At 37.7% G+C, this 20,902-nt stretch overlaps 1 protein-coding gene across 2 annotated transcripts; it reads left to right on the top strand.

Moving 5' to 3' along the window:
• The first annotated feature begins 150 nt into the window (after positions 1-150).
• On the top strand, positions 151-20,654 carry LOC140225801 (UDP-glycosyltransferase UGT5-like). Of its 2 annotated transcripts, none has more exons than XM_072305735.1 (7): positions 151-463; positions 4,627-4,964; positions 6,659-6,919; positions 14,703-15,031; positions 16,143-16,371; positions 17,070-17,286; positions 20,155-20,654. In XM_072305735.1, exons 2-7 carry the CDS (start codon positions 4,715-4,717, stop codon positions 20,438-20,440), a joined length of 1,572 nt encoding a protein of 523 aa, XP_072161836.1. In that variant the 5' UTR covers positions 151-463; positions 4,627-4,714; the 3' UTR covers positions 20,441-20,654. The 2 variants fall into 2 exon arrangements, with proteins under 2 accessions (XP_072161836.1, XP_072161837.1); XM_072305736.1 differs by having other exon boundaries at positions 151-635.
• The last annotated feature ends 248 nt before the right edge of the window (positions 20,655-20,902 follow it).

Raw genomic sequence — 20,902 nt, 5'->3', positions numbered from 1 at the left:
CGTTGGACGGTAACCACAGAGGCTGGCTTGACCCATCTTATAATTCCCTGCCATTAAAATGAAATCATTTACAGCACGAGGTGGCTACTTCGACCTTGAGGGATCGCCATTTCATCCTGATGAATGGGAGTGTAAAACGCGGCAGCTCACTTATCATAATCGGTCCTCTCTTCAGAACAGATCAAGCTTTGTTCACGGGTCCACGCGGTAATTGTATTACAGCCAAACTTCGGCGTTTACTGAGTCATAACGTGCGTTTTATGAACTTTGTTTTTATGGGAATGCGTTTTAAGATCAATGATTAAGATTAAATTACTTGACGGCAGTAAGAAATATATTAATGTCGTTATAATACATTATACATAAAACAATTTAATGTGCGTTCGGTGATAAAATAAAATTGGAATTGCAAATCGCACTGCGCATGGATTCAGAGTAAAACATAGTTACATCTTCTTAAATAGTAAGTGTTTTAGTGTATATATACAGTTTTCTTGTGATAAAATTTGTCAGTAACAATCGAAAGAGAGTCTATGTTCACTTACATTAACCGAGCTTTTTGGCTTAATATTTAAATTACCTACCCTCCTGGCACTCTCAATTAGTTTTCCCGCGAGACAAGTAAAGTGCGTTAAGTAAGTAAAGTGAAGTTAAGTTACCTTTTTTACTTCGGCAGCTCTAATGTTAGAATTTTTTAAATCATGTGTACAATCGTTATTTTCTCTGAAATCAGCTTTCAATGGAGTATTAATGTATACAGCCGCACATTCCAAATATAAATCTATATTTTTTTGGGTAGAATTTTGCAAGCTAGTTATATTTTAAAAAAACTATCGGTTTCCAAAACTGAAAGAGAATCCGTCTGAAAATCTCAGCATATTTTAAAATGTCTCTAGTAATTGTGTTATGAATTAATATTTTAACTAATTAGTGATGCATTCAGCGAAATGTTAGATCAATAAAACCAAACCTGACACTTTTTTTTTGAGGAGGAACGATGGTGGTCTGATTTTAAAGGTTCTGCTACTCATTTGTAGCAGTTATAAGCGTCGCAAGTCTCTTTGTTTCCTCTGATTTTAAAAAAAAATTTATGAGTTTTTTCTGTCAGTTTCCGAGTTTGCATTCTAAAAAATTATCACTTAAAGAAAAGAGGATATTTACAATTTGATGTCAAACAAAGATTCCCCTAATTCTTGTTCACTTGGTAAGTCAATGGCCTCATAGTAAGTCACTAGTAAGTAAAAATACAGACAAGTTTTGTTTCACCTAGCACCTGTAATGCCAGGATTAGTAGTGGCGTTTCAGGGCGGTGTTGCGTAACCATAGTTGCCAGATAGTGCTTAGCAATCAGAATTTTCCCCTACTTAAACCCATTTCAACTATACACATGAAATTTGTTTAATATTGGTACACTTTTATTTTTAAGGTGTTGCACATTTTAGCTATTCCTGTTATCTTGAAATCACCCAACAAAGCAAATAAAAGGTAAAAGATGAGGAAAAAGGAAAATATACTAAAAGGAACTAACATAAATTTAAAAACAAAATAAAATTCATAGAAGTTGATTTTAAAAATTGAAACAAAAATAGAAAAATAAATAAAATTAGATTTAATAATTTGCCCAAATAAAACACCTAAAATTAAGATTCAGGTAAGTCTTAAATAAAATTTATAAATTCTAGAAATTTTTTCAACCATGATTACACCACACGTGTAAGCCAAAAGAATTACAGTTCCTCTTATAAATAGCATAAATAATAAAAATCTATAAAAATAAGAGTTAACAATAAAACATTTGTAAACAAACAATTTTGTAATTTGTAAATGTATATTAAATCTATAAGTAAAAAAAAGATATTAATCATTAGCAATAGAGAAGGAGAGGTAGAATAATATATATATATTATATTATTCTTGTGTTAATTCAGTAGCCTCTTAATTTTCTATTAGAAAATATTACTATGTCAGCTTGATTCAATGCTAACTCAATTTTGAGTACGGAAAAATGCACTATAAAGCTATCAAACTCATCGAAGCGGTCAGCACACTTTTAAGGAAGAATATTTTTTTATCTTCAATTCTGCGTGTAGATAAAAGTGCATGAATTTACCGGCAATGCTTACACTTTGAGATCACTAAACAAATTAGGCGTCATTTCTACGGAATAATTTATAGCTTTATCAGTCCGATAACCTCGAGTGTTAAGTATGGTAGATGCTGTACACATACTTTAATTTATTTTTACAAATAAATACAATTCACTGTAAAAATTCAATTCATGAGCCCATAGTTAGAAGGAAAAACGAAGTGGAACATTGTGCCTATTTTATAAAAATTATTGGCTCCGCTCCCATCCTGGTAAGTTCCTTGTTTTGATTGGCACCGCATTTGTCGTGTACCAATCAATATTATTAAAGTCTAAGGCTGCCAGCCCGGGAGACTAATAATTATAAGAGAGTTTCATTATGATGGCACTAATATGACGTATTTCTATTACGTAAGAATTTCACAACCTCATCAGCCTCAGCTGAACAACCAAGAATTACCGAACGCATGTTTATGCTCGCAAACGAATCGCACTGATAAATTTCGATTGAGGAAAACGGAATGAGATACATCTCTACCTTAAAGTTATGAGCGCAGAATGAAGATAATCGAGTGGTCGTGTGTTAAGTATATCCAGTTAGTATGTCACGATGATTATGTAACGATATTCGTAGACGATCCTTGACCTTACTACTTCTTGATCAAAGCCTCCGAAAATCATCATGAGGAAATAATTATTTTTCGAATTTAATTTTGACAGTCCTGGACAGCTCACAATATTCTGCCGTGCCGAGGAAAAACGCCGTATAAACTTACGGGCGTTGCCAAATTTCCTTTGATAAAACACGGATTTCTTGGTAAACTTGTGAATATTTTTCTTCTTATTTTTCAGATAATTTTGTTTGCGATTTCTATTAAAGTTTCTGAAAATTTCAAGATGATGTATTCATAATTTGCCTCAAAAATAAACATATTATTGAAGGAAATTTGGCAACTCTCGAATGTTCATAAGGCGTTCTTCCTTAGCAAGGCAGATTTGGACGTATTTATGCTGAAGGAATTAGAGACGTGTGAGATAGATGGAGTTTGCTCGTGCAAGCTGCATAAGAAACACTGTAAAACGGGGCTTAATTCCTTTCGGCAAAATGGAAAAGTGGGATTTGACATGAAATCAGAAGGAACTAAGCGGCAAAATGTGCGAACTCATGAGCCGTGGGCATGTGACGAGAGCGTTGTGGACAGGGCTCATGAGTTAAAGCACACACCGGTCGAGCCCGATCGTCACAGCTCGCTGACGTCACTGGTGCTTTGATAATTAAAATTAATTCATTCTTATGGACCTCAAGTGACGACCTCCCTCTCCTTCTCTCGTACCCGTCTCTGGTTCTTTGTAGCATAATTACGCCAAATTATGAGAAACGTGTTTCAAATATGGAGGACTCCTCTCAAATATATTTAAGTATCCGTGTATGAGATCGGCAAAATTCGGACCGCAGATCACGATATGAATTTTAAATTAGTCGGAGTTTTTCCTTAATGTATGAGACATCTTGGACGGGAAACGGTGGGAAATGACAGTCCGCGAAGTCACGTGATTTTTCATACGTGGATTACCATTGCTTTTCAAAGTTTTTCTAAGGGAGAAGGGAATGCGAAATACGCGTGTACATCGCTGTTCAGCACCGCATATTGTCACTCGTCTGGTGTAAGTAGAGCGTATCTCATGAGCCCCCAAGAGCTTGGAGTTATATGAATGACAGGGCTCACCTGAAAATGAAGCCACTTTCTCACGTTAGAGAGACGACGAAATGAGAAAAAAAATAATCATGTTTATAAAACTTTAAATAAATAATCACAGGCTGGTGCTGCCCAATAGACTCCTCGCTAAAAATTATACCAATAAGATCTATTCGTTTTGAGGGCAATATACAAACACATCGCTAGAAATTCAACTCTCTTCGCTTAGATATTCTGTCCCAAAAAATACATTATTTTTAAATTTGTAGAAAATGCTGTTTCTGAGCTGTCTTTAAAAGTCATAGAATTTGGAAAAAAATTCCGTTAAATCTTGAATTTCTCTGTCGCAGTGTATAGTTTCTATGATATCAAATATCACAGATTTAATGTTCGTTCTGATAACTGCTGAATTCCGACTCTTAATAACTGGCCAAAAATGTACAGAGAGATTATACCGATCCCTTTACTGTTTATTGGCGTCAGTAAATATTCAACAGACACCAGTAGAATTTTTTCAATTGTTCTCGACTCGTTATTTTTAGCACTTAATCCAACTTTTTGCCCTTTTTTCAAAAATTGCATCGAAAATATGTATACATACTGATACTTTCAAAATATGTACCTATAATAGGTAAAAGTTTAAAAAAAATCAGTTTCACATTAATGTGTGATTGTACATACATGTACATGCTATATAGAATATGAATGGATTATGATAATAATAAAATTAGTGACGATTAGTAAAATACAATTTTATGACACCTGACATGACACCTGAAATTCCCACTCACTTGAAAATATGTTACAAATTTTAATAAAATTAATACTTTTCTTTACTTTCAGTTCGCAGGGACGCATTCCTAAGCGTGCCCTGCATGTGTACTCGGCACACTTCACTTTCCCATAATCTACCGTCATTCTCTAATTGAAAATGCGACCAACATGGAGCTGGGTCATCTTGTCACTCCTTGCGATTGTCCAAGGATCCGTTGGATTCAAGGCTCTCTTCCTATTCCCATTTCCGGCGAAAAGTCATTTTGGTTCTCTCAGCCCCCTCGCCGAGGAACTTGCCCGAAGAGGCCACCAAGTCACAGTTGTTACGCACTTCCCGAAAAAGAACGCACTCTACAAGGAAATTATCATGGACTCCACGGAGTTTCACAAGCAATTTAACGACAATAGTAAGCTATTTATATTTATTTTATATTTATCAGGTTGTTCTCCATCAGTCACAATACTAATATGAAAGTTATTTTTAACCAGACAACTTCAAAATATTATCATTTTTAATGCAATTTTTTTATCAACACTCACAATTAGATAGACTAAGACGAATCGACGCTTCTCATGCTAACATCTCACCCAACATTGGCCACGTATTCAAGGATATTGAAAATACCGCATTGATACAACTATTCGTACTCTATGGACACGCGTGTTGCATACGAAAAAATGGAAGTCGCTCTATTTCTTCAAGGAATGCACAGTTTAGTATCTTGCACGCCATTACGAATAAGCGGCAAGATGAAATTGTCTGATGAAAACCAAGGCAAGACCGCAAGAGGACAGGCAAGGATATTTTTGCATTATTTCACATGTTAGAATATTATACCCCACCGCCACTTCGAGTCGTGACAGCGTGTGGCTGCGAGCATTGTTTAATAGGCTAGAGAGACTGGGGTCGCAGGGCGCCTTCAATATTTAGTACGCAACACGGATGTCCATAAAGCACGAATAGTTGCATGTATTAAGGCGTTATCACTGATATCATTGTCCTATGCTCGGATATCAATGCTGAGGTGTTCAAAAAAAGGCCGTATGAACACTCGAGCGTTGCCAAATCTCCTCCGATTAAATACAAAACCTCGATAAAACTTGTAAACTTTTATTTTTTTTTTTAGTATTCAGAGACCTCTCTGCACAAGTTAATTTGATGATTCTCTAAAAGTTTCAAGGAAATATTTTTCTTACTTTTCTAAAGGTATATAGATTTTATCAGAGGAAAATTTTGTAATTTCTGGATCTTCAAACGTCATTTTCCCCGCCACTGCAAACTTGCTTTGGCGTCAGCTAAGCCTAACACGGGTGGTCTAGGACACCTTGTTCAAACTTAGCAACGCTGTATCATGACTGACTGCTAGAGTGTAGTTTCAATAAAAGTCTCAGTCCCCGAATAACATCAACCGATAAAATTTGGACCCAGAGCATATGAGAGATCAATCAAAGTTGTTTTTTAACAAAACAGCTCCAACAGATGAACATTTTTAATAGTAAAAATGCAAACGTTGTATCGCCGAAACAAGTTGTGAACTTTGACTAACCCAAGGAGACTTGGTCTCATTATACAATTTTGTTTGGGACTGAGTTTAACAAAATCCTGCCCTTCCAAAAAATGGGCACCTTCTTGTTAGGTTATTATCTCATTCATTTCCACATCCACTACACAAAAGTTTAGTTTTTTAGGATTTATTCGTGACTTATAGGGTTATACCCAAGCTTCTCACAATCAGCTCAACACCTACCGAGAAACCATATAGACGTTCTCGCCATTTCTGTTTAAATTAAATCCTTTAGATTCCCGGCAAATTTCTCATTACCATTTGTAGAATTTCCCTTCGATATTTTTTCCTCTTGTTTTTTTATGGCAGAACACCCCGGTCAAAAAAAATAGAGGATAGTTCAATATAGATATACATATTTTACACATTTGTCTTAGAATTTGAGGCTTTAAATTTTATATCTCTCATGTTTCAGATGTAAATATGACAGAATTGGGGACCGCAAATCCGCTGATCTCTCGAGCCTTCATGTACACAATGTTCAATAAATGTTCAAAGAATCTGAGGCTTTAAATTTTATATCTCTCATGTTTCAGATGTAAATATGACAGAACTGGGGACCGCAAATCCGCTGATCTCTCGAGCCTTCTTGTACACCATGTTCAATAAATTCGCAGAGTTGAGCGTCTCGGCAAAGGAAATGCAGGAACTCATATCCTCTAAAGAAGAGTTTGACGTCATCGCGGGGGAGGTCAGCTTCTTCCAGCCTTCTCTCCTCGCTTTCGCTCATAGGTTCCAAGCACCCTTCGTTGACCTCTCTCCTGCAACCCCTTTTACACACGTGTCTAGTTTCATGGGTTTGTTATAAAATTTTACTTTTTCGGCTCTAAATATTACAACAATAATTCATTTCGATCATGTGATCAATTCTCATCAATTCAGTTATGTATACGAGTACGGAAGGTGCGTCAGATCATGGAAGTAGAAAATGACATCATATTCGACGTCATGATCAAACTACTAGTCTAGTTTCTTAATGAAAAAATATAAAAAATCATCGAGATACTTAATGCTCTTCACGGCGCACAGTGGATCGAGTCAAGCAAGAAGGTCGAACATGAAAGGGGTGTATGCAAAATCGACAAAAATTCCCCCCTCATGGATGTTGACCAATTTTCAGTATGTAATTCCTCACTATGAGATACGCCTTTTCCCAAAATTTCAAGGCCTGAAATGAATTTCTTTCCGCGTAGCAGCGTTGCCAAGTTGAAAACTGTCGAGTTCCATATCTTTTGAACGAAATTAGATATTGAGGTGCGGTTTGCGCTAAAATTCTTCAAAAACTGCGTTCTTTTGAAATATGTACTCACTTTGATCGTTTAGGTAATTTAAGATTGCAATGATGCCATTTTTTACACTTTCTTAAGGGTCAATTTTTTTTCAACCCTAGTACATCGTCAAATGCCGGATTCTCGATTCGAAAAAAATACTATTCATTGTATTATTCGTACTTTTCCATTTCTTTTGATATATTATAGCTTCCAGGGAAACGATTGGTAACGGAGATATGATCAATCTAAGTTTACGCTCCGCGCGCGCCGACTGGAATCCGGGCGCCGCTCGCCGCTCTGAGTCGTCTGCACACTCCCTTCCTTCAGCTTCACGTGGTCATTCCTACGTATTTTTTGCGTACTTTCCATTTCTGGCCTTTGAAAAAGGCTCCGATGAATTTTTAGGGGCCTCGCGGTCCATTGTTGTGCCATTTTTTGCTCGTATTTAGGGTTTTTTCCCTACTTTACTCACAAATTCTACTGAAAAACTTAATTTAAACGGAAAACTGTGTGCGTTGAAGGAAAGAACGTAAAGAAAAAATAAAAATTCTTGTATAAATTTTTCCTTCGTTGCCGAATTTTCGAGAAAAATAGTACCAAAGAGCCAAATATTTGAAAAATTGGATAAATCCCCACGCCATGGTTTATGAAAGTGGGGCACAGCTTTCATATTGACGTACCTACGTAACAGATCTTACCTATCTATACAACATATTAAAAAAGCATAGTTGTATTTGGATTCCCACGATCTGAAAATTGTCCGGGATGTCACATTTTGCGGCCTTTTCTTATGTGTAAGGTAGATCTTTTGAATGTTTTTCGACCTTTAGTCATCCTCCATGGAGGTTTATCGTTTGTATTTTTGCTGCTTCTTCCAGGTACACTTTAAATAAGGCAACAAACAACACCCTTGTTTCAGTCCTTTAGTAATTAAAAACCCCAACGATAAGTCCCCATGCGATTTAACCCTAGAAAAAGCCCCACCATAAAATTCCTTAATAGCACTAATTAGTCCCCCACTAAAACCCCTTTTGTTTAAGGCTTCCCAAAGTTTCATCAATGGCACACTGTCGTAAGCTTTCTGGATATCCACAAACACTAGATGTAATTCCTGGCCAACTCCCTTCTTTTTCTCGATGACGTGGATGATGGTAAATAAGTGATCAATCGTTGACCGACCGGCTCTGAAACCTGCTTGCTCTTCCGCTTCATGTTCTTTCCACTCCTCTTCGATTTTTGCTTTCAGGATTTTTCCATACACTTTGCTTAGGGTACCTGCAACCGACAGTCCTCTATAGTTATCACACTCATCTTTTCTACCCTTCTTCTTGCATATAGGTGACACCCAAGACTCTTTCCATTCTGTCGGTACCTTTCCACCGTCCAAGCAATCTTGCATCAGGTATCTCAACCGTTGAAACATCAGCTTGCAGGTTCCACACTTGATCAACTCAGCAGGAATATTTCCCGGACCCGGAGCTTTATCGTTCTTCAGCTCTCGTACGGCCTTTACCACGTCCTCCATATGGATCTCCAAGTTATGATTATCGTTAGTATACTCCAAGCTTACACCTCCATCTTGAAATTCAGGTCGCCTTTCTGTCAGTAAATTTTTAAAATAACCCTCCAGTTTATCAATGGATATCGGAGATATTAAGTCCCGCTTCATGTCCCTTCGCAGCCCTTTCAGCAACTTCCAGCTCTCAGTGCTTTTCCTTCCTCCTACGTACGTGTCTATTTTGTTACAGCTCCTCTCCCAAGATTCGTTCTTTTTCTTGGTTATGAGCCTTCGTACCTGCGTCTGAGCTTTTTTATACGCCTCTTTGTCTTCTGTTTTTTTAGAGGAAAGGAACTGATGATATTTTTTCCGTTTCTCCTGAATCTCCTTCTCAATTTCTTCGTCCCACCAGTAAGGTTTTTCGCTAACTTTCCTATCATCAGCGACACCAAGAGCCTCCATTGCTGCCGAGTGAATTCAATCCTTCAGGAACTGATACTGCTGTTCAGTATCACCGTCCCTTGATTCGCCCAACTTCTCATCCAAGCGCTTTCCATATAAAGCCCTTACACTTGGATGCTGCAAGCTGTCAATATTATAGTTCCAGTTATTATAGTTTGGTCTCCAAGGAGACCAAAAGGAAAATTTACAACGTCATCGTGAAGAGTATCGTAACTTACGGGAGTGAGGTCTGGCAACTCAAGAAAAGAACTGAAGACATGCTTAGGGCAACTGAGATGGACTTTTGGTCGGCGGCGGTCTGCTGGCATCTCAAGAAGAGAGCGTATCCGCAATATAAAAGTACGCGAGATCATGGGTGTGGAGAAGGACATCGTGCACGATGTCGCATGACGACGTGCATCAGGTCCAAGCAGTTGGTCTGGTATGGACATGTGCGAAGTATGGCAGACGACCGGTTGCCCAAGCAGGTCTTCGATTGGGTTCCTCCCGGAAGGCGACGGCGTGGACGTCCTGTGAAAGGTTGGCGACAAGGGGTGGAGGAAGAGATCAGAAGGTGCCAATTGCCTGATGATCTTTGGGAGGATAGGGGACAATGGCGATTGGGCGTCGCAGAGCGCGAGGCGGCGCTATAAAAGCGACTTTATGTATGTATTTTTGCTGCAATTTTCATTTTTGGCAGTATAAATTGCTTGTGATGAATTTTAAAGGGCCTAACGATTCATTGTTGCCATTTGCCGAAATTATAAACTGGAACTGGAACAAAAAAAGAAAATAACAAATCGAAAATTTCATATTAGACGCTTGGAAAAAAAAGAGAAACAGAAGCTACAAAAAAAAAAAAAAAAAAAAAAAAAAAAATTGAACTGTTACTTTTGACAAAAAAAGGAAAATATCATTCTTCATTAAGAAGGTCGCTTCGATTTTCATTTCTTCCTTTCGCACTCCGTGAACGGGGCATCCAAGAGAGAAAAATGAATTTTTCTTTCCCGCTTGTTTCCAGCTTGTTTTTAAATTGCGAATTACTAAGGCTTTAAAGTTTCACCATTGACATTATTTTTACGTGGAAGATCACAAATGCAGTCGTTCGCGCTATCCCTTGAAATCGGGTGCCATGTTGATATGCATTTGCGTCTGTTTTTCAGGGGATGCCTCTACTATCTCACTTCACAAAAATAGTGAACAGATTCACTTAGTTTGAACAAATAAGTCGATCACCTTAAAGTCGCTGCAATTCACTGTAACAATACTTTGCGGTGTTCTCTGACAAAGATGCTCATCTTAATTGCTCCGGTAAAAGTTACAAAACTTTACAACGCCTAAAAAGCGAGGGGAACCAAACGATAGATGAGACTGAGGAAAAGAAATCAACGCAACACCACAGTCATTATTCCGTGAAGGTACCTTCCAAAGCCAAAGAATTGTACGGGTTCCTCTTTTTTGGGTGAACGACCAGCCCAGAAGCAGGGTTACTGACTTAACAATTCCCTTAAGAGTCATCACAAAACGGTGGAACGCAACAAAAGTTGCCGATTCAAAAAAGGGAAGGCGAATTATTTGCTAAAAGAAAATGAGAGAGAATAATTTCGATTAGGTTCAAATTTTAGCGTCGTGTTCTCACGACCCTTGTTGAAAGAAATAATAAACAAAAACAAGTCCACGTGAAGCCAAAATTGTTATAAAAAAAATCAAAAGTTCATTTAAAAATTATAAGGAAATTTTAAAAAATGGAGACTTACAGTTTTTTAGACTGGACTATTAATGTCAGCCATACCCCGAGCACGTCGTAGAGTTTTTAGCTCCGTTTTTACAGCTTGATTATGTGCCTTTAATTTTGTGCACCATTTCACTAAGAAAAATACTATCGCAGCAAGAACAACCAAAAATAAAATAAGATTCTGAATCAAATCTTGCGTAAAGGTAAAAATGTACCATTTATTATTAGAATCGTTTACTGAAGAGTTAACGTCGTTGCTTGCAACTCCCATTTTTTAAAAAGAACAATTGAGAAAAAAAAAATTTAAGGCAAAAATCACTAGAACTGAACCCGTTGGCTAGAGAAGGAACGATAACTAAAAATACGAGAGCAACTCTTTGAATAGCGGAAATCGTAAATGAGTTCCCTTCTTCGTATTTTGTTATCACAATCCTTACTCGAGAATAAGTCCACGTAGAACGAAGAATTAAGAAAAAAAGTATGACTCAAAAATTTCAGTCTTTTTCAAGAGAATAAGTCGTAAAGGGCTCGTAGAACTTTTTTAATTTGGATACATGAACGACTTCCTCTGTTGCTTTATTGAACTTCTCCATGTTGATGACATAATTCAGATCATTCATCCTTTTCACAACGTTATAAGGGCCAACATATTTTCGGCTTAACTTTTTATTTTTATCTTTTGGGACATTATCATTCAAAAGTAGAACTTTATCGCTAGGTTGAAAAATAATTTGTTGCCTCTTCTTATCAAAATTCTGTTTTTGATTGTTCTGCGCTTTTAGTAAAATTGTCGGTAGAGTCCTTCGAACATTCGAAGATGATTTCAACAAGTGTGGAATATTACGTAAAGTGGTTGGAAAATAGGGTAGCAATAACCGTTTCTGATTATGATAAGCTATAAAGCACATTATTGCCTGCGAGACCTTGCATAGCGTTATCATTCGTTAGAAAAATATGTAACTCCTCTTTCCTTTGCTGTAAGCCTAAAATCATTAAGTTAATGTTATTTAGAGCATTTGACAGTTGAAAAATCTCTTTATCAGAATTACTAATCAATTTTAATTTGAAAACAGCGAAGTTTCGGAAGATTTTCATCTAAGAATTTCATAAGTCTTACATTTGATAATCAAATCATATATAACCAATCTTTCCGTCAATTTATTTAAACGACTGTTCTCATTTTTGAAATCTCTAAAATATTCCAAACTGTAATGATCAGACAAGAGAATGAATTTATGATGATTGAATTTCTTAATGGGTCAAGAAATTGTCAAAATGTTCGAAAGACTCTAAACTCCTCGTAATTCTAGACATGTTGCAGACCAAGAGGGGGGGGGGGGGGGGAATTTACTTTTAAAAACAATGTTTAAGGGCGAGCGGCGCCCGGATTCCAGTCGGCGCGCGCGGAGCGTAAACTTAGATTGATCATATCTCCGTTACCAATCGTTTCCCTGGGAGCTATAATATATCAAAAGAAATGGAAAAGTACGAATAATACAATGAATAGTATTTTTTTCGAATCGAGAATCCGGCATTTGACGATGTACTAGGGTTGAAAAAAAATTGACCCTTAAGAAAGTGTAAAAAATGGCATCATTGCAATCTTAAATTACCTAAACGATCAAAGTGAGTACATATTTCAAAAGAACGCAGTTTTTGAAGAATTTTAGCGCAAACCGCACCTCAATATCTAATTTTGTTCAAAAGATATGAAACTCGACAGTTTTCAACTTGGCAACGCTGCTACGCGGAAAGAAATTCATTTCAGGCCTTGAAATTTTGGGAAAAGGCGTATCCCATTGTGAGGAATTACATACTGAAAATTGGTCAACATCCATGAGAGGGGAATTTTTGTCGATTTTGCATACACCCCTTTGTGAGAAAAACTGATTTGATGTTTATTTTGTCATATTTTAAATTTTTAGCGGTGCTTCTGAAGGAAAATTTCACTAGGAAACCAATCAAACCACTTATTGAAGCTCAAAATTTTTGTTTGAACGGAGAAACTTTTGTATTTTACGTCTGTGATATGGTCCGTTCTTGTCTCTTCACCTGGTATACGGGTCCGAGTAAGCGAATTGCCATGTATGGGTCCTGCAACGGACCGCATCGCTATTACACAACATCGTCGTGATATTCATACAAAGATCTCGTGCTTCCGGAGATAATTTTAACATCACGATTATATAGTTTTTTAGTGGTGTATTATCGGATGAAGGAAGAAAAGCTGCAAAAAAAGTGCTTCCTGGAACGAGACAAAATGGACAGAGTATGTAGCATCGCGGCCAAGATATTGGACTCCATGCCCATCCTTGATATACTTGCCTGCTCATCTCGTCGAAGATCTTGGACTCCATGCTCATCGCTAAACTTCTCACTTCTTTTCTTGAGCATGGAGTCCAAAAGCAAGCAGACCTCCCTTGGTTTTAAAGTTCATCGTGATAGAACATCGTATATACTTTGCTTATCTAATCTAACTTGAACTAACTTAACCTAACCTAACCTAACCTAACCTAAACCTAACCATACCTAACCTAACCTAACCATTTTTTTCGAGGACACATTTTTTCGCCTTTATTTCACAAAAATTGTCCTAATACATGTTTGGACCCTTTGCTCGTGTATTGTCAGAGAATACCTGCATACCACAATTTTGGACGCTATGCTCACTTCGATTTTTCGAAAAAATCATCCCTCGTTAAAGTGAGCATGGAGTCCAAGATCTTGGACGTGATGAGCAACCGAACATATATAGCTGAGCATGGAGTCCAATATCATGGACGCGATGCCACATTACCAATGGGCATCCAGTTAAAGGGAGACAATAAGTGGTTTTACAAAGGTTGAGGGAGTGTTAGCTTTCCGAAGGACTTTGGCAGGATGGGAGACTGTGATTATGAGGCGTCGCATAGTGCTATAGAAGGGGCGGCTTTTCGACCTGTAATTAGTACACTCTTCCAGTAACCTATATAACAGAGTTGAACATGGGGAAAAATAACGTACAGTACGCTAGGTGTACTTTTTTGTGTACAGAGACATGGGGAGAGGCGAAGAATAGGAGTATTTTATTCATCAGGGAGTCTACACTTTGTAAGGGATCAAGCATTAATTTTGTTAATTAATTAAATGTTTTAATTAATTTTTTTAAAGCAAGGAATTTTCCCTATGAAAAAAGATAAATAAATGAACCAATAAAATAACGAAAACATCCAAGGCACATGAGACTCACTTTGCAATTTTCAAATGTTTCTATCAAATCATAGTTTCGCTAGGGAAGCAACTTCTAAAAGATTGATTTAGTGGCTACATTTTCCGATAAATCTGCATTTGAATAATCGAAATCCAATCGGCCCATATTAAATTTTGATAAGTTTTGCTGCAATTTGAAAGCGCGGTAAAATTAAAACAGCTAATCATATGCTTGCATTTTTTGAGATACATACATAAAGTCGCGATTATAGCGCCGCCTCGCGCTCTGCGACGCCCAAATTTTTTGAGATTGAGATTATATTTTCGTCCATAATTAAACCAACGAGTAACGAATACATCGATCTAGTCGAATGACGTAGTCACTACAAACCAGTCTATAGAGGAACATATATTATTCTTCAATGAGATTTGTATATGTGTTTCAGGTAATCCATTTTCCTTCTCTTACATTCCGGACAGCTTACTAACACTGAGTGATAGTATGAGTTTCCTCGAGAGACTGGAAAACACAGTAAATGGTTTATGGGATTTGGCGTGGTTCAACTGGTATTTCGTCCCTGCTCAAGATGCCATTATCAAAAAGCACTTCAAGTATCCGGGAGTGGAAAAAATACCCTCCGTGTCGGAACTGATCAAGAATATCTCCTTGTCACTAGTCAACTCTCACTTTTCTATTGGTTACTCGCGACCATTCTCTCCGAACATGGTCGAGATAGCAGGGATGCATTTAAAACCGGTTCAAAAATTACCTAAGGTTAGTTTCGTTTTTCATCAAAGAAAATATGCACGAAAAATTGTTTGTCAATGGACCGCACTTCTTCAGTGCGGTCCATTGACAAACAGAGGTCCATTGACAAACAACTTCAAAAAGAGGTAGAAATTTTTCCTCCTCTTCTTTTTTTAGTAGCGGATAGGAACAATTGCATATCTTATTATGCAACAGAAGGTACATGCTACAGAGATGCATAAGGGGTAATGCATATTACCTTGATTATGCTGTACAAAATAATTCAACGAAAGCACCTATTTCGATGTAAAATTTACGAACCTTGAATTCGTATATATTTTTGAAGTATGCCTTTCCGCAGCAACTAGTGATAAAAAAAAATTCAAAAATATACAAAATATAATTTTTCATCCAATAATATTTACATTTTCTCCTGTTTTAAAAGGTGCGACCGGGTACTTTGTTTATTTTAGAGATTTTAAATTTCATTTCAATTGGTATTCAACTAGGGATGGATGCGGTTCTTTTAGTTGTGATGTAGCCTTGCCTGTTACCTGCGATTTTTGAATTTTGTATATTATTGAATACACATTTTTACAATCGGATTAGCATTTCTCTATGAGCTGGATACTTAAATGCTGAGTAATACTGCTGATAAAGAGGTGGTTTTATTCACAGAGATAAGGCAAGAATGCTTCCGTGCTAAGAAAGAACGCCGTATGAGCCTGCAGGCGTTGCCAAATTTCCTTTGGCAGATCTCAAATTTTCGGGGGAATATTGTAAATATTTTCCTTCTCATTTTTCAGCGAATTTAGAATTTAGAATTTAGATTCAGGGAAACATTCATAGCAGAACTGTGGGCTAAGTCACTTACTACTACACAGAACTACGGTGTATAATCATAGCAGCATTGAAAGTCTCATACGCCCTTTTACCGAAAAAAAGCCTCAATTAAGATAATTACACTCCTAAAAAGTAACGAAACGTGGTCTCCCATAAAACATAAAAAAATAAAAAAAAACTTTTGAGACATGCAATATCCATAACTAATTTTGCATGATCGTCTGATATATAATCATTGTAATTAGATCACCATAACTGATTTAACAACCGTGCATATCTTAATGCGAACTTCCAGGATTTACAAGGATTTATGGATGCAGCCGAAAATGGAGTCGTTTACTTCAGTTTGGGTTCGGTTGTGAAGGAGGAGGACATTGGAGAGGGCAGACTTTTAGCTATTGCTGACGCCCTGAAAAGGCTTAAACAGCGGGTCATTGTTAAAGTAGGAGCTGCGGCTGCAAAGTATTTTGAGGGCGCCAAAAATTTGCACATCCTATCTTGGGCACCGCAACAGGAAATATTAGGTAAATGCTTTTGTAAATTAGGTTCTTTCAATTAGTATAAGTAAGGTATTGAAGTTTTGAAAGATTTCCATAAAATGATCAAGACACTGTCATTTATCTTAACATAATAATGTCACTGGGATGCTATAGGATACTATCACACATATTTCCCCTGATTTTCGGTTCTATTTTAATATATTAATGCATCCATCGTCAAAAATACATTCCAGAACGTCACAAATTATTATTAACTGAACGCATTGTTTTCATCGTAAAATTTTAAGGAGAGTACGGAATTGATGCGCATATAAACTGAAAGTGAAACTGCAAAAACGCAAAATGCAAATTGTATCTCGGTTTGCGATGGGGCAGTCTCCCTGTCATAATTTAATTTATAATTGAAAAACATACTCAACGTTGTTTCTTGAAAACCTCCCTGTTTCTTTTTTCTGTTTGCAATAGTCTATTGCAATATTCTACCACGATATTGCAATTTCAAGCAAAAGTGATGGTTTTCCCCCTCCGATTCAGTGAAATAGGGACGATGATTTTGAGTAATCGCAAACGAGATACGTGTATTTGCAGTTTCATCGTCGAAGTACATAAATGTGGCGTTTTCAACTGATAGAATAGGTACTGCGATAAACTAGTGAATGACTGCTTAATTTTATGGCTATCCTGGAGCCTTTTCTAATTTTAAATAATATGTCCCTCTCCAGCTCATCCCAAGTTGCTCGTTTTCATAACCCATGGTGGCTACAACAGCTTGATCGAGGCAACCCGAGCGGGCGTCCCGGTACTGGGTCTTCCTGTGTTCGGAGATCAGCCGAGAAACATTCGATTCTACGAGACCCGGGGTATAGGCAAAGGACTGGACCTTGGCTTCACAGCCGATCAGTTTTATGACTCCATCATGCATATCATCACCACGCCCTCGTAAGTTCTTAATTTGTATTCCATTCAGGATGGCGAAATTTCATGAAAAATAAAATCTTGAAACGCGTGAAATATCTCATGAAAAGTCAGAAATTTGTGTGAAAGCTATTGAAAAACACCGATTCCTTTTCATGTTCACTAAAGGTAAAAGAGGTTGTTCCAAAAACGCCGATTTTGGCCCCCCCCCTGGATTCGGCCCAAACTTTGCTCAGATGTTGTACTAAGTGTCCCCGACGCTTGGGCAAAATTTCAGCCCTCTCGGATAATTAGGGGGGAGGGGGCAGGGGGCAAAGTTGCAATTTTTTTAAAACGTTAAAAATCGATATCTCGCGAACGGTTTAAGTGTAAGTGTTGCGGTTTGCGCTAAAAAACGTTAAAAACTATTCTCTACAAGAATATTAATGCAGTTTGCAAGGTTGCGTAATTTATCGCGGTCATAAATCGATTTTTTCGATTTTGAAGGTTCGACTTTTTTCGTTTTTCGTCTCTCCTCTCCAGGCGATCGTTGCTACGTGAATGAAAACGGTTGAGGTGATTCTCCATGAAATTCTGCATCTGCTACACTTTGTTTGACCTTGGGGAAACGATTCGTTCGTGAGTTATAGCGATTTTTCTGCGCGTTACCGGTTACGCGCGGGCGGCATATCGGCGGCGCTCCATCCCGCACGGGCGAGGCAGAGGTTGTTTCACCGCTAGGGCCTTGTATTCATGCTGTAGGCTGTAACTATCGATATTTTCTCCTCCCCCCACCCTTCCCCTCCAATAAATATTGTTTTAATACTTCGTTATACAGGGTGTCCCAGACCATCCGTAACAGGTATTTTTCTCGGTTGGTTTAGGTAGTACGAAGTGGGGGACCGCGGGGTTATATAGGGAATTGACCCAAGGAATCCGAATTTCACGGTCCCGAAAACCCCCATGCCCCCCCTTGGGAGGTAGGTGCCCCCTTGGGGTCATGATCCCAAAAGTCGGGAGACATTGTGCCTCCCCTTTTTACGCCCCGAGGGTGGCTAGGGGGGCCTCGGGACCATAAAAATCGGATTCCCTGGGGTCGATTACCCGGGAAATCATCTTTCTCGGAGGGTCTACGTCAATTTGCGCCCAAAAATGATCTCTTCAAAACGGGGACATCGGCCTCCTCCATAATTTCCCTTTGGTCGAAAATTGACGTAGATTCTCCGGAAAAAGAAGATTTCCGGGTAATCGACCCCAGGGAATCCGATTTTTATGGTCCCGAGGCCCCCCTAGCCACCCTCGGGGCGTAAAAAGGGGAGGCACAATGTCTCCCGACTTTTGGGATCATGACCCCAAGGGGGGCACCTACCTCCCAAGGGGGGGCATGGGGGGTTTCGGGACCGTGAAATTCGGATTCCTTGGGGTCAATTCCCTATATAACCCCGCGGTCCCCCACTTCGCACTACCTAAACCAACCGAGAAAAATACCTGTTACGGATGGTCTGGGACACCTGTATAACGAAGTATTAAAACAATATTTATTGGAGGGGAAGGGTGGGGGGAGGAGAAAACCTGAAACTCTCCTGAAACCTGAAACCTGAAACCCAACCTCTTTGTGGCTTTCTTCTATTTTTGTGTTTTCGAGTGCGAGTGGCATACTCTAGCCCCTAAAAATATGAAATATTTCACAGCCCTGTGAATTTTTATGAAATATTTCACTGAAATTTCAAATCTTCCATTTCTTTCTTACGTTTCATGCCACACTGGTTCCATTTCCCATATTGATGACCTGTAATAATACTAACCGAACTTTTCCTGCCAAAAGGAGTAGAGGGTCTTCTCAAATCAGACATCTTACAACATCGTTTTGCGCAGGAAGAAACTCTGCACAAATCATATTCACCTCGGAAATATTTCACCTCGTAACTCTAAAAATCTTACCCACTGTTACGTGACGTGCTCGATTTAAAGTGTAGATTTTCAGCACGTTTATAGACAAGTTTGCATTTACATTTAAAATATGAAAGTTCATAAAATCCATAAAAAAAAATTTAACTCTAAAGAAAGAAATCAACTCATATTTTTTGCTCTCTAAATAGAGGAAATTGAGCTATGAATTCGCGGCGAAGTTTCAATTTTATGGCAACAACTATCCAAATGCGCATAGTTTGATAAGACTTTTAAATACAGCTGCTTATCTTATATCATTTGAGTGGAACGGAATTAGGGCTTAACTTGAGTATTTTCCATCGGCGCTCGTCGCGCACGCAATAACAAAAAAAAATTATTACTGTTGAGTAGTATGTACTCAATATTGAAAAGACATAGGCGGTTGCCAAAGAAAAAAGGTAATAATCACCTATAAGCTATTTCATTTCCGGGGTTTTTAAAGTTTGGACTTTTGAGCATCAGCGAATGCTATTTTTAGACCAGTATTACATCGACGGAGAGGCTGAAACAATACGTATCTCCATTGCGGTGTATCAAAATCTCCGATTCTTTTTTATTTGTTAAAAGAAAACTAAACCCCTCTTGCTTAGTTGCGCTAAGGATGTAAAACAAAAAACTGAAAGGTAGATGCAGAAAAAATTATAAGTTACTTGGTTGCTTGTATATTCATATACTTATTAATATTCATTAACAAATTGTGTATGTCCTATAAATAAGGAAGCTCACTACAACTAATTTTAAAAAAAGAAGCAAAAAAGCAATGAATCCGCAGGCAATAGCGCCTCCTCGTAAATGCACAATCTGAGAAGGACAGGTCAATGTCGATTCGTATTTTTCACTATGATGTAGTTGATATTGATCGAGAATCTAAAAAGCAATTATCTTCACCCCTATCATATTCCTTAATTTCGTTATATGTTATGACAAGAGATCAATTCTTTTAAACGTTGTTCTTCTATTTAGTTACAGAGAAAATGCGAAGGAAATTTCTAGAAGGACACAGGATCGACCGATGAGTCCACTGGACACCGCTGTTTTTTGGGTGGAGTATGTTGTGCGACACAAAGGGGCCCACCACTTAAAACCAGTCTCTGCCAATTTACCCCTCTACCAGTATGCACTGTTGGACATCATTGTTGTCTCACTCCTGGCAGTTTTCCTTGTTTATAAATTAATTTGTAAACTGTATCGACTACTGTGTGGCACCAAAAAGACGAAAAAAGAAGGTGTCATAAAGAAGACTAATTGAAGACTCAACTAATATAATTTTACTGTGATATAAAAAGTTGATAATATGTTGAAGGCATAAGATCCGACATTTTTTACTGACGTCGAATGACTATTTTATATTTATTGTTGTTTTAAAATACTGTGATAAAAAAATTCTCCTTTAATTCTTAATTTTCTCCCTCCCCTCATCTTCAATAAGAAACATAATAATTAAATTATGTAACACAAAGACATTTACAATTCGTTGATTTTTTTTACAATGACCGTAAAATGCCCATTTAATTTGTAATTTTTGAATAGTTTTAGATTACAGTAACAAATAACTGCTTTAAAATCCCATCTAAATTGTATCATTTTTTAAATAATATTCTTTGGATTTCCTCCAAAAACCAGTTTGACTTAAAAGAACTAAAAATTGTAAAGCCAAGAACATTGATGGAGGACACGAACAAGGGTGTGCGTGGTTATGGTGAAAAGTCGT

The sequence above is a fragment of the Bemisia tabaci genome, unplaced genomic scaffold (assembly GCF_918797505.1).
Source record: "Bemisia tabaci unplaced genomic scaffold, PGI_BMITA_v3".
NCBI classification, from domain to species: domain Eukaryota; kingdom Metazoa; phylum Arthropoda; class Insecta; order Hemiptera; family Aleyrodidae; genus Bemisia; species Bemisia tabaci.
This window is presented reverse-complemented; position numbering and strand designations above follow the sequence as displayed.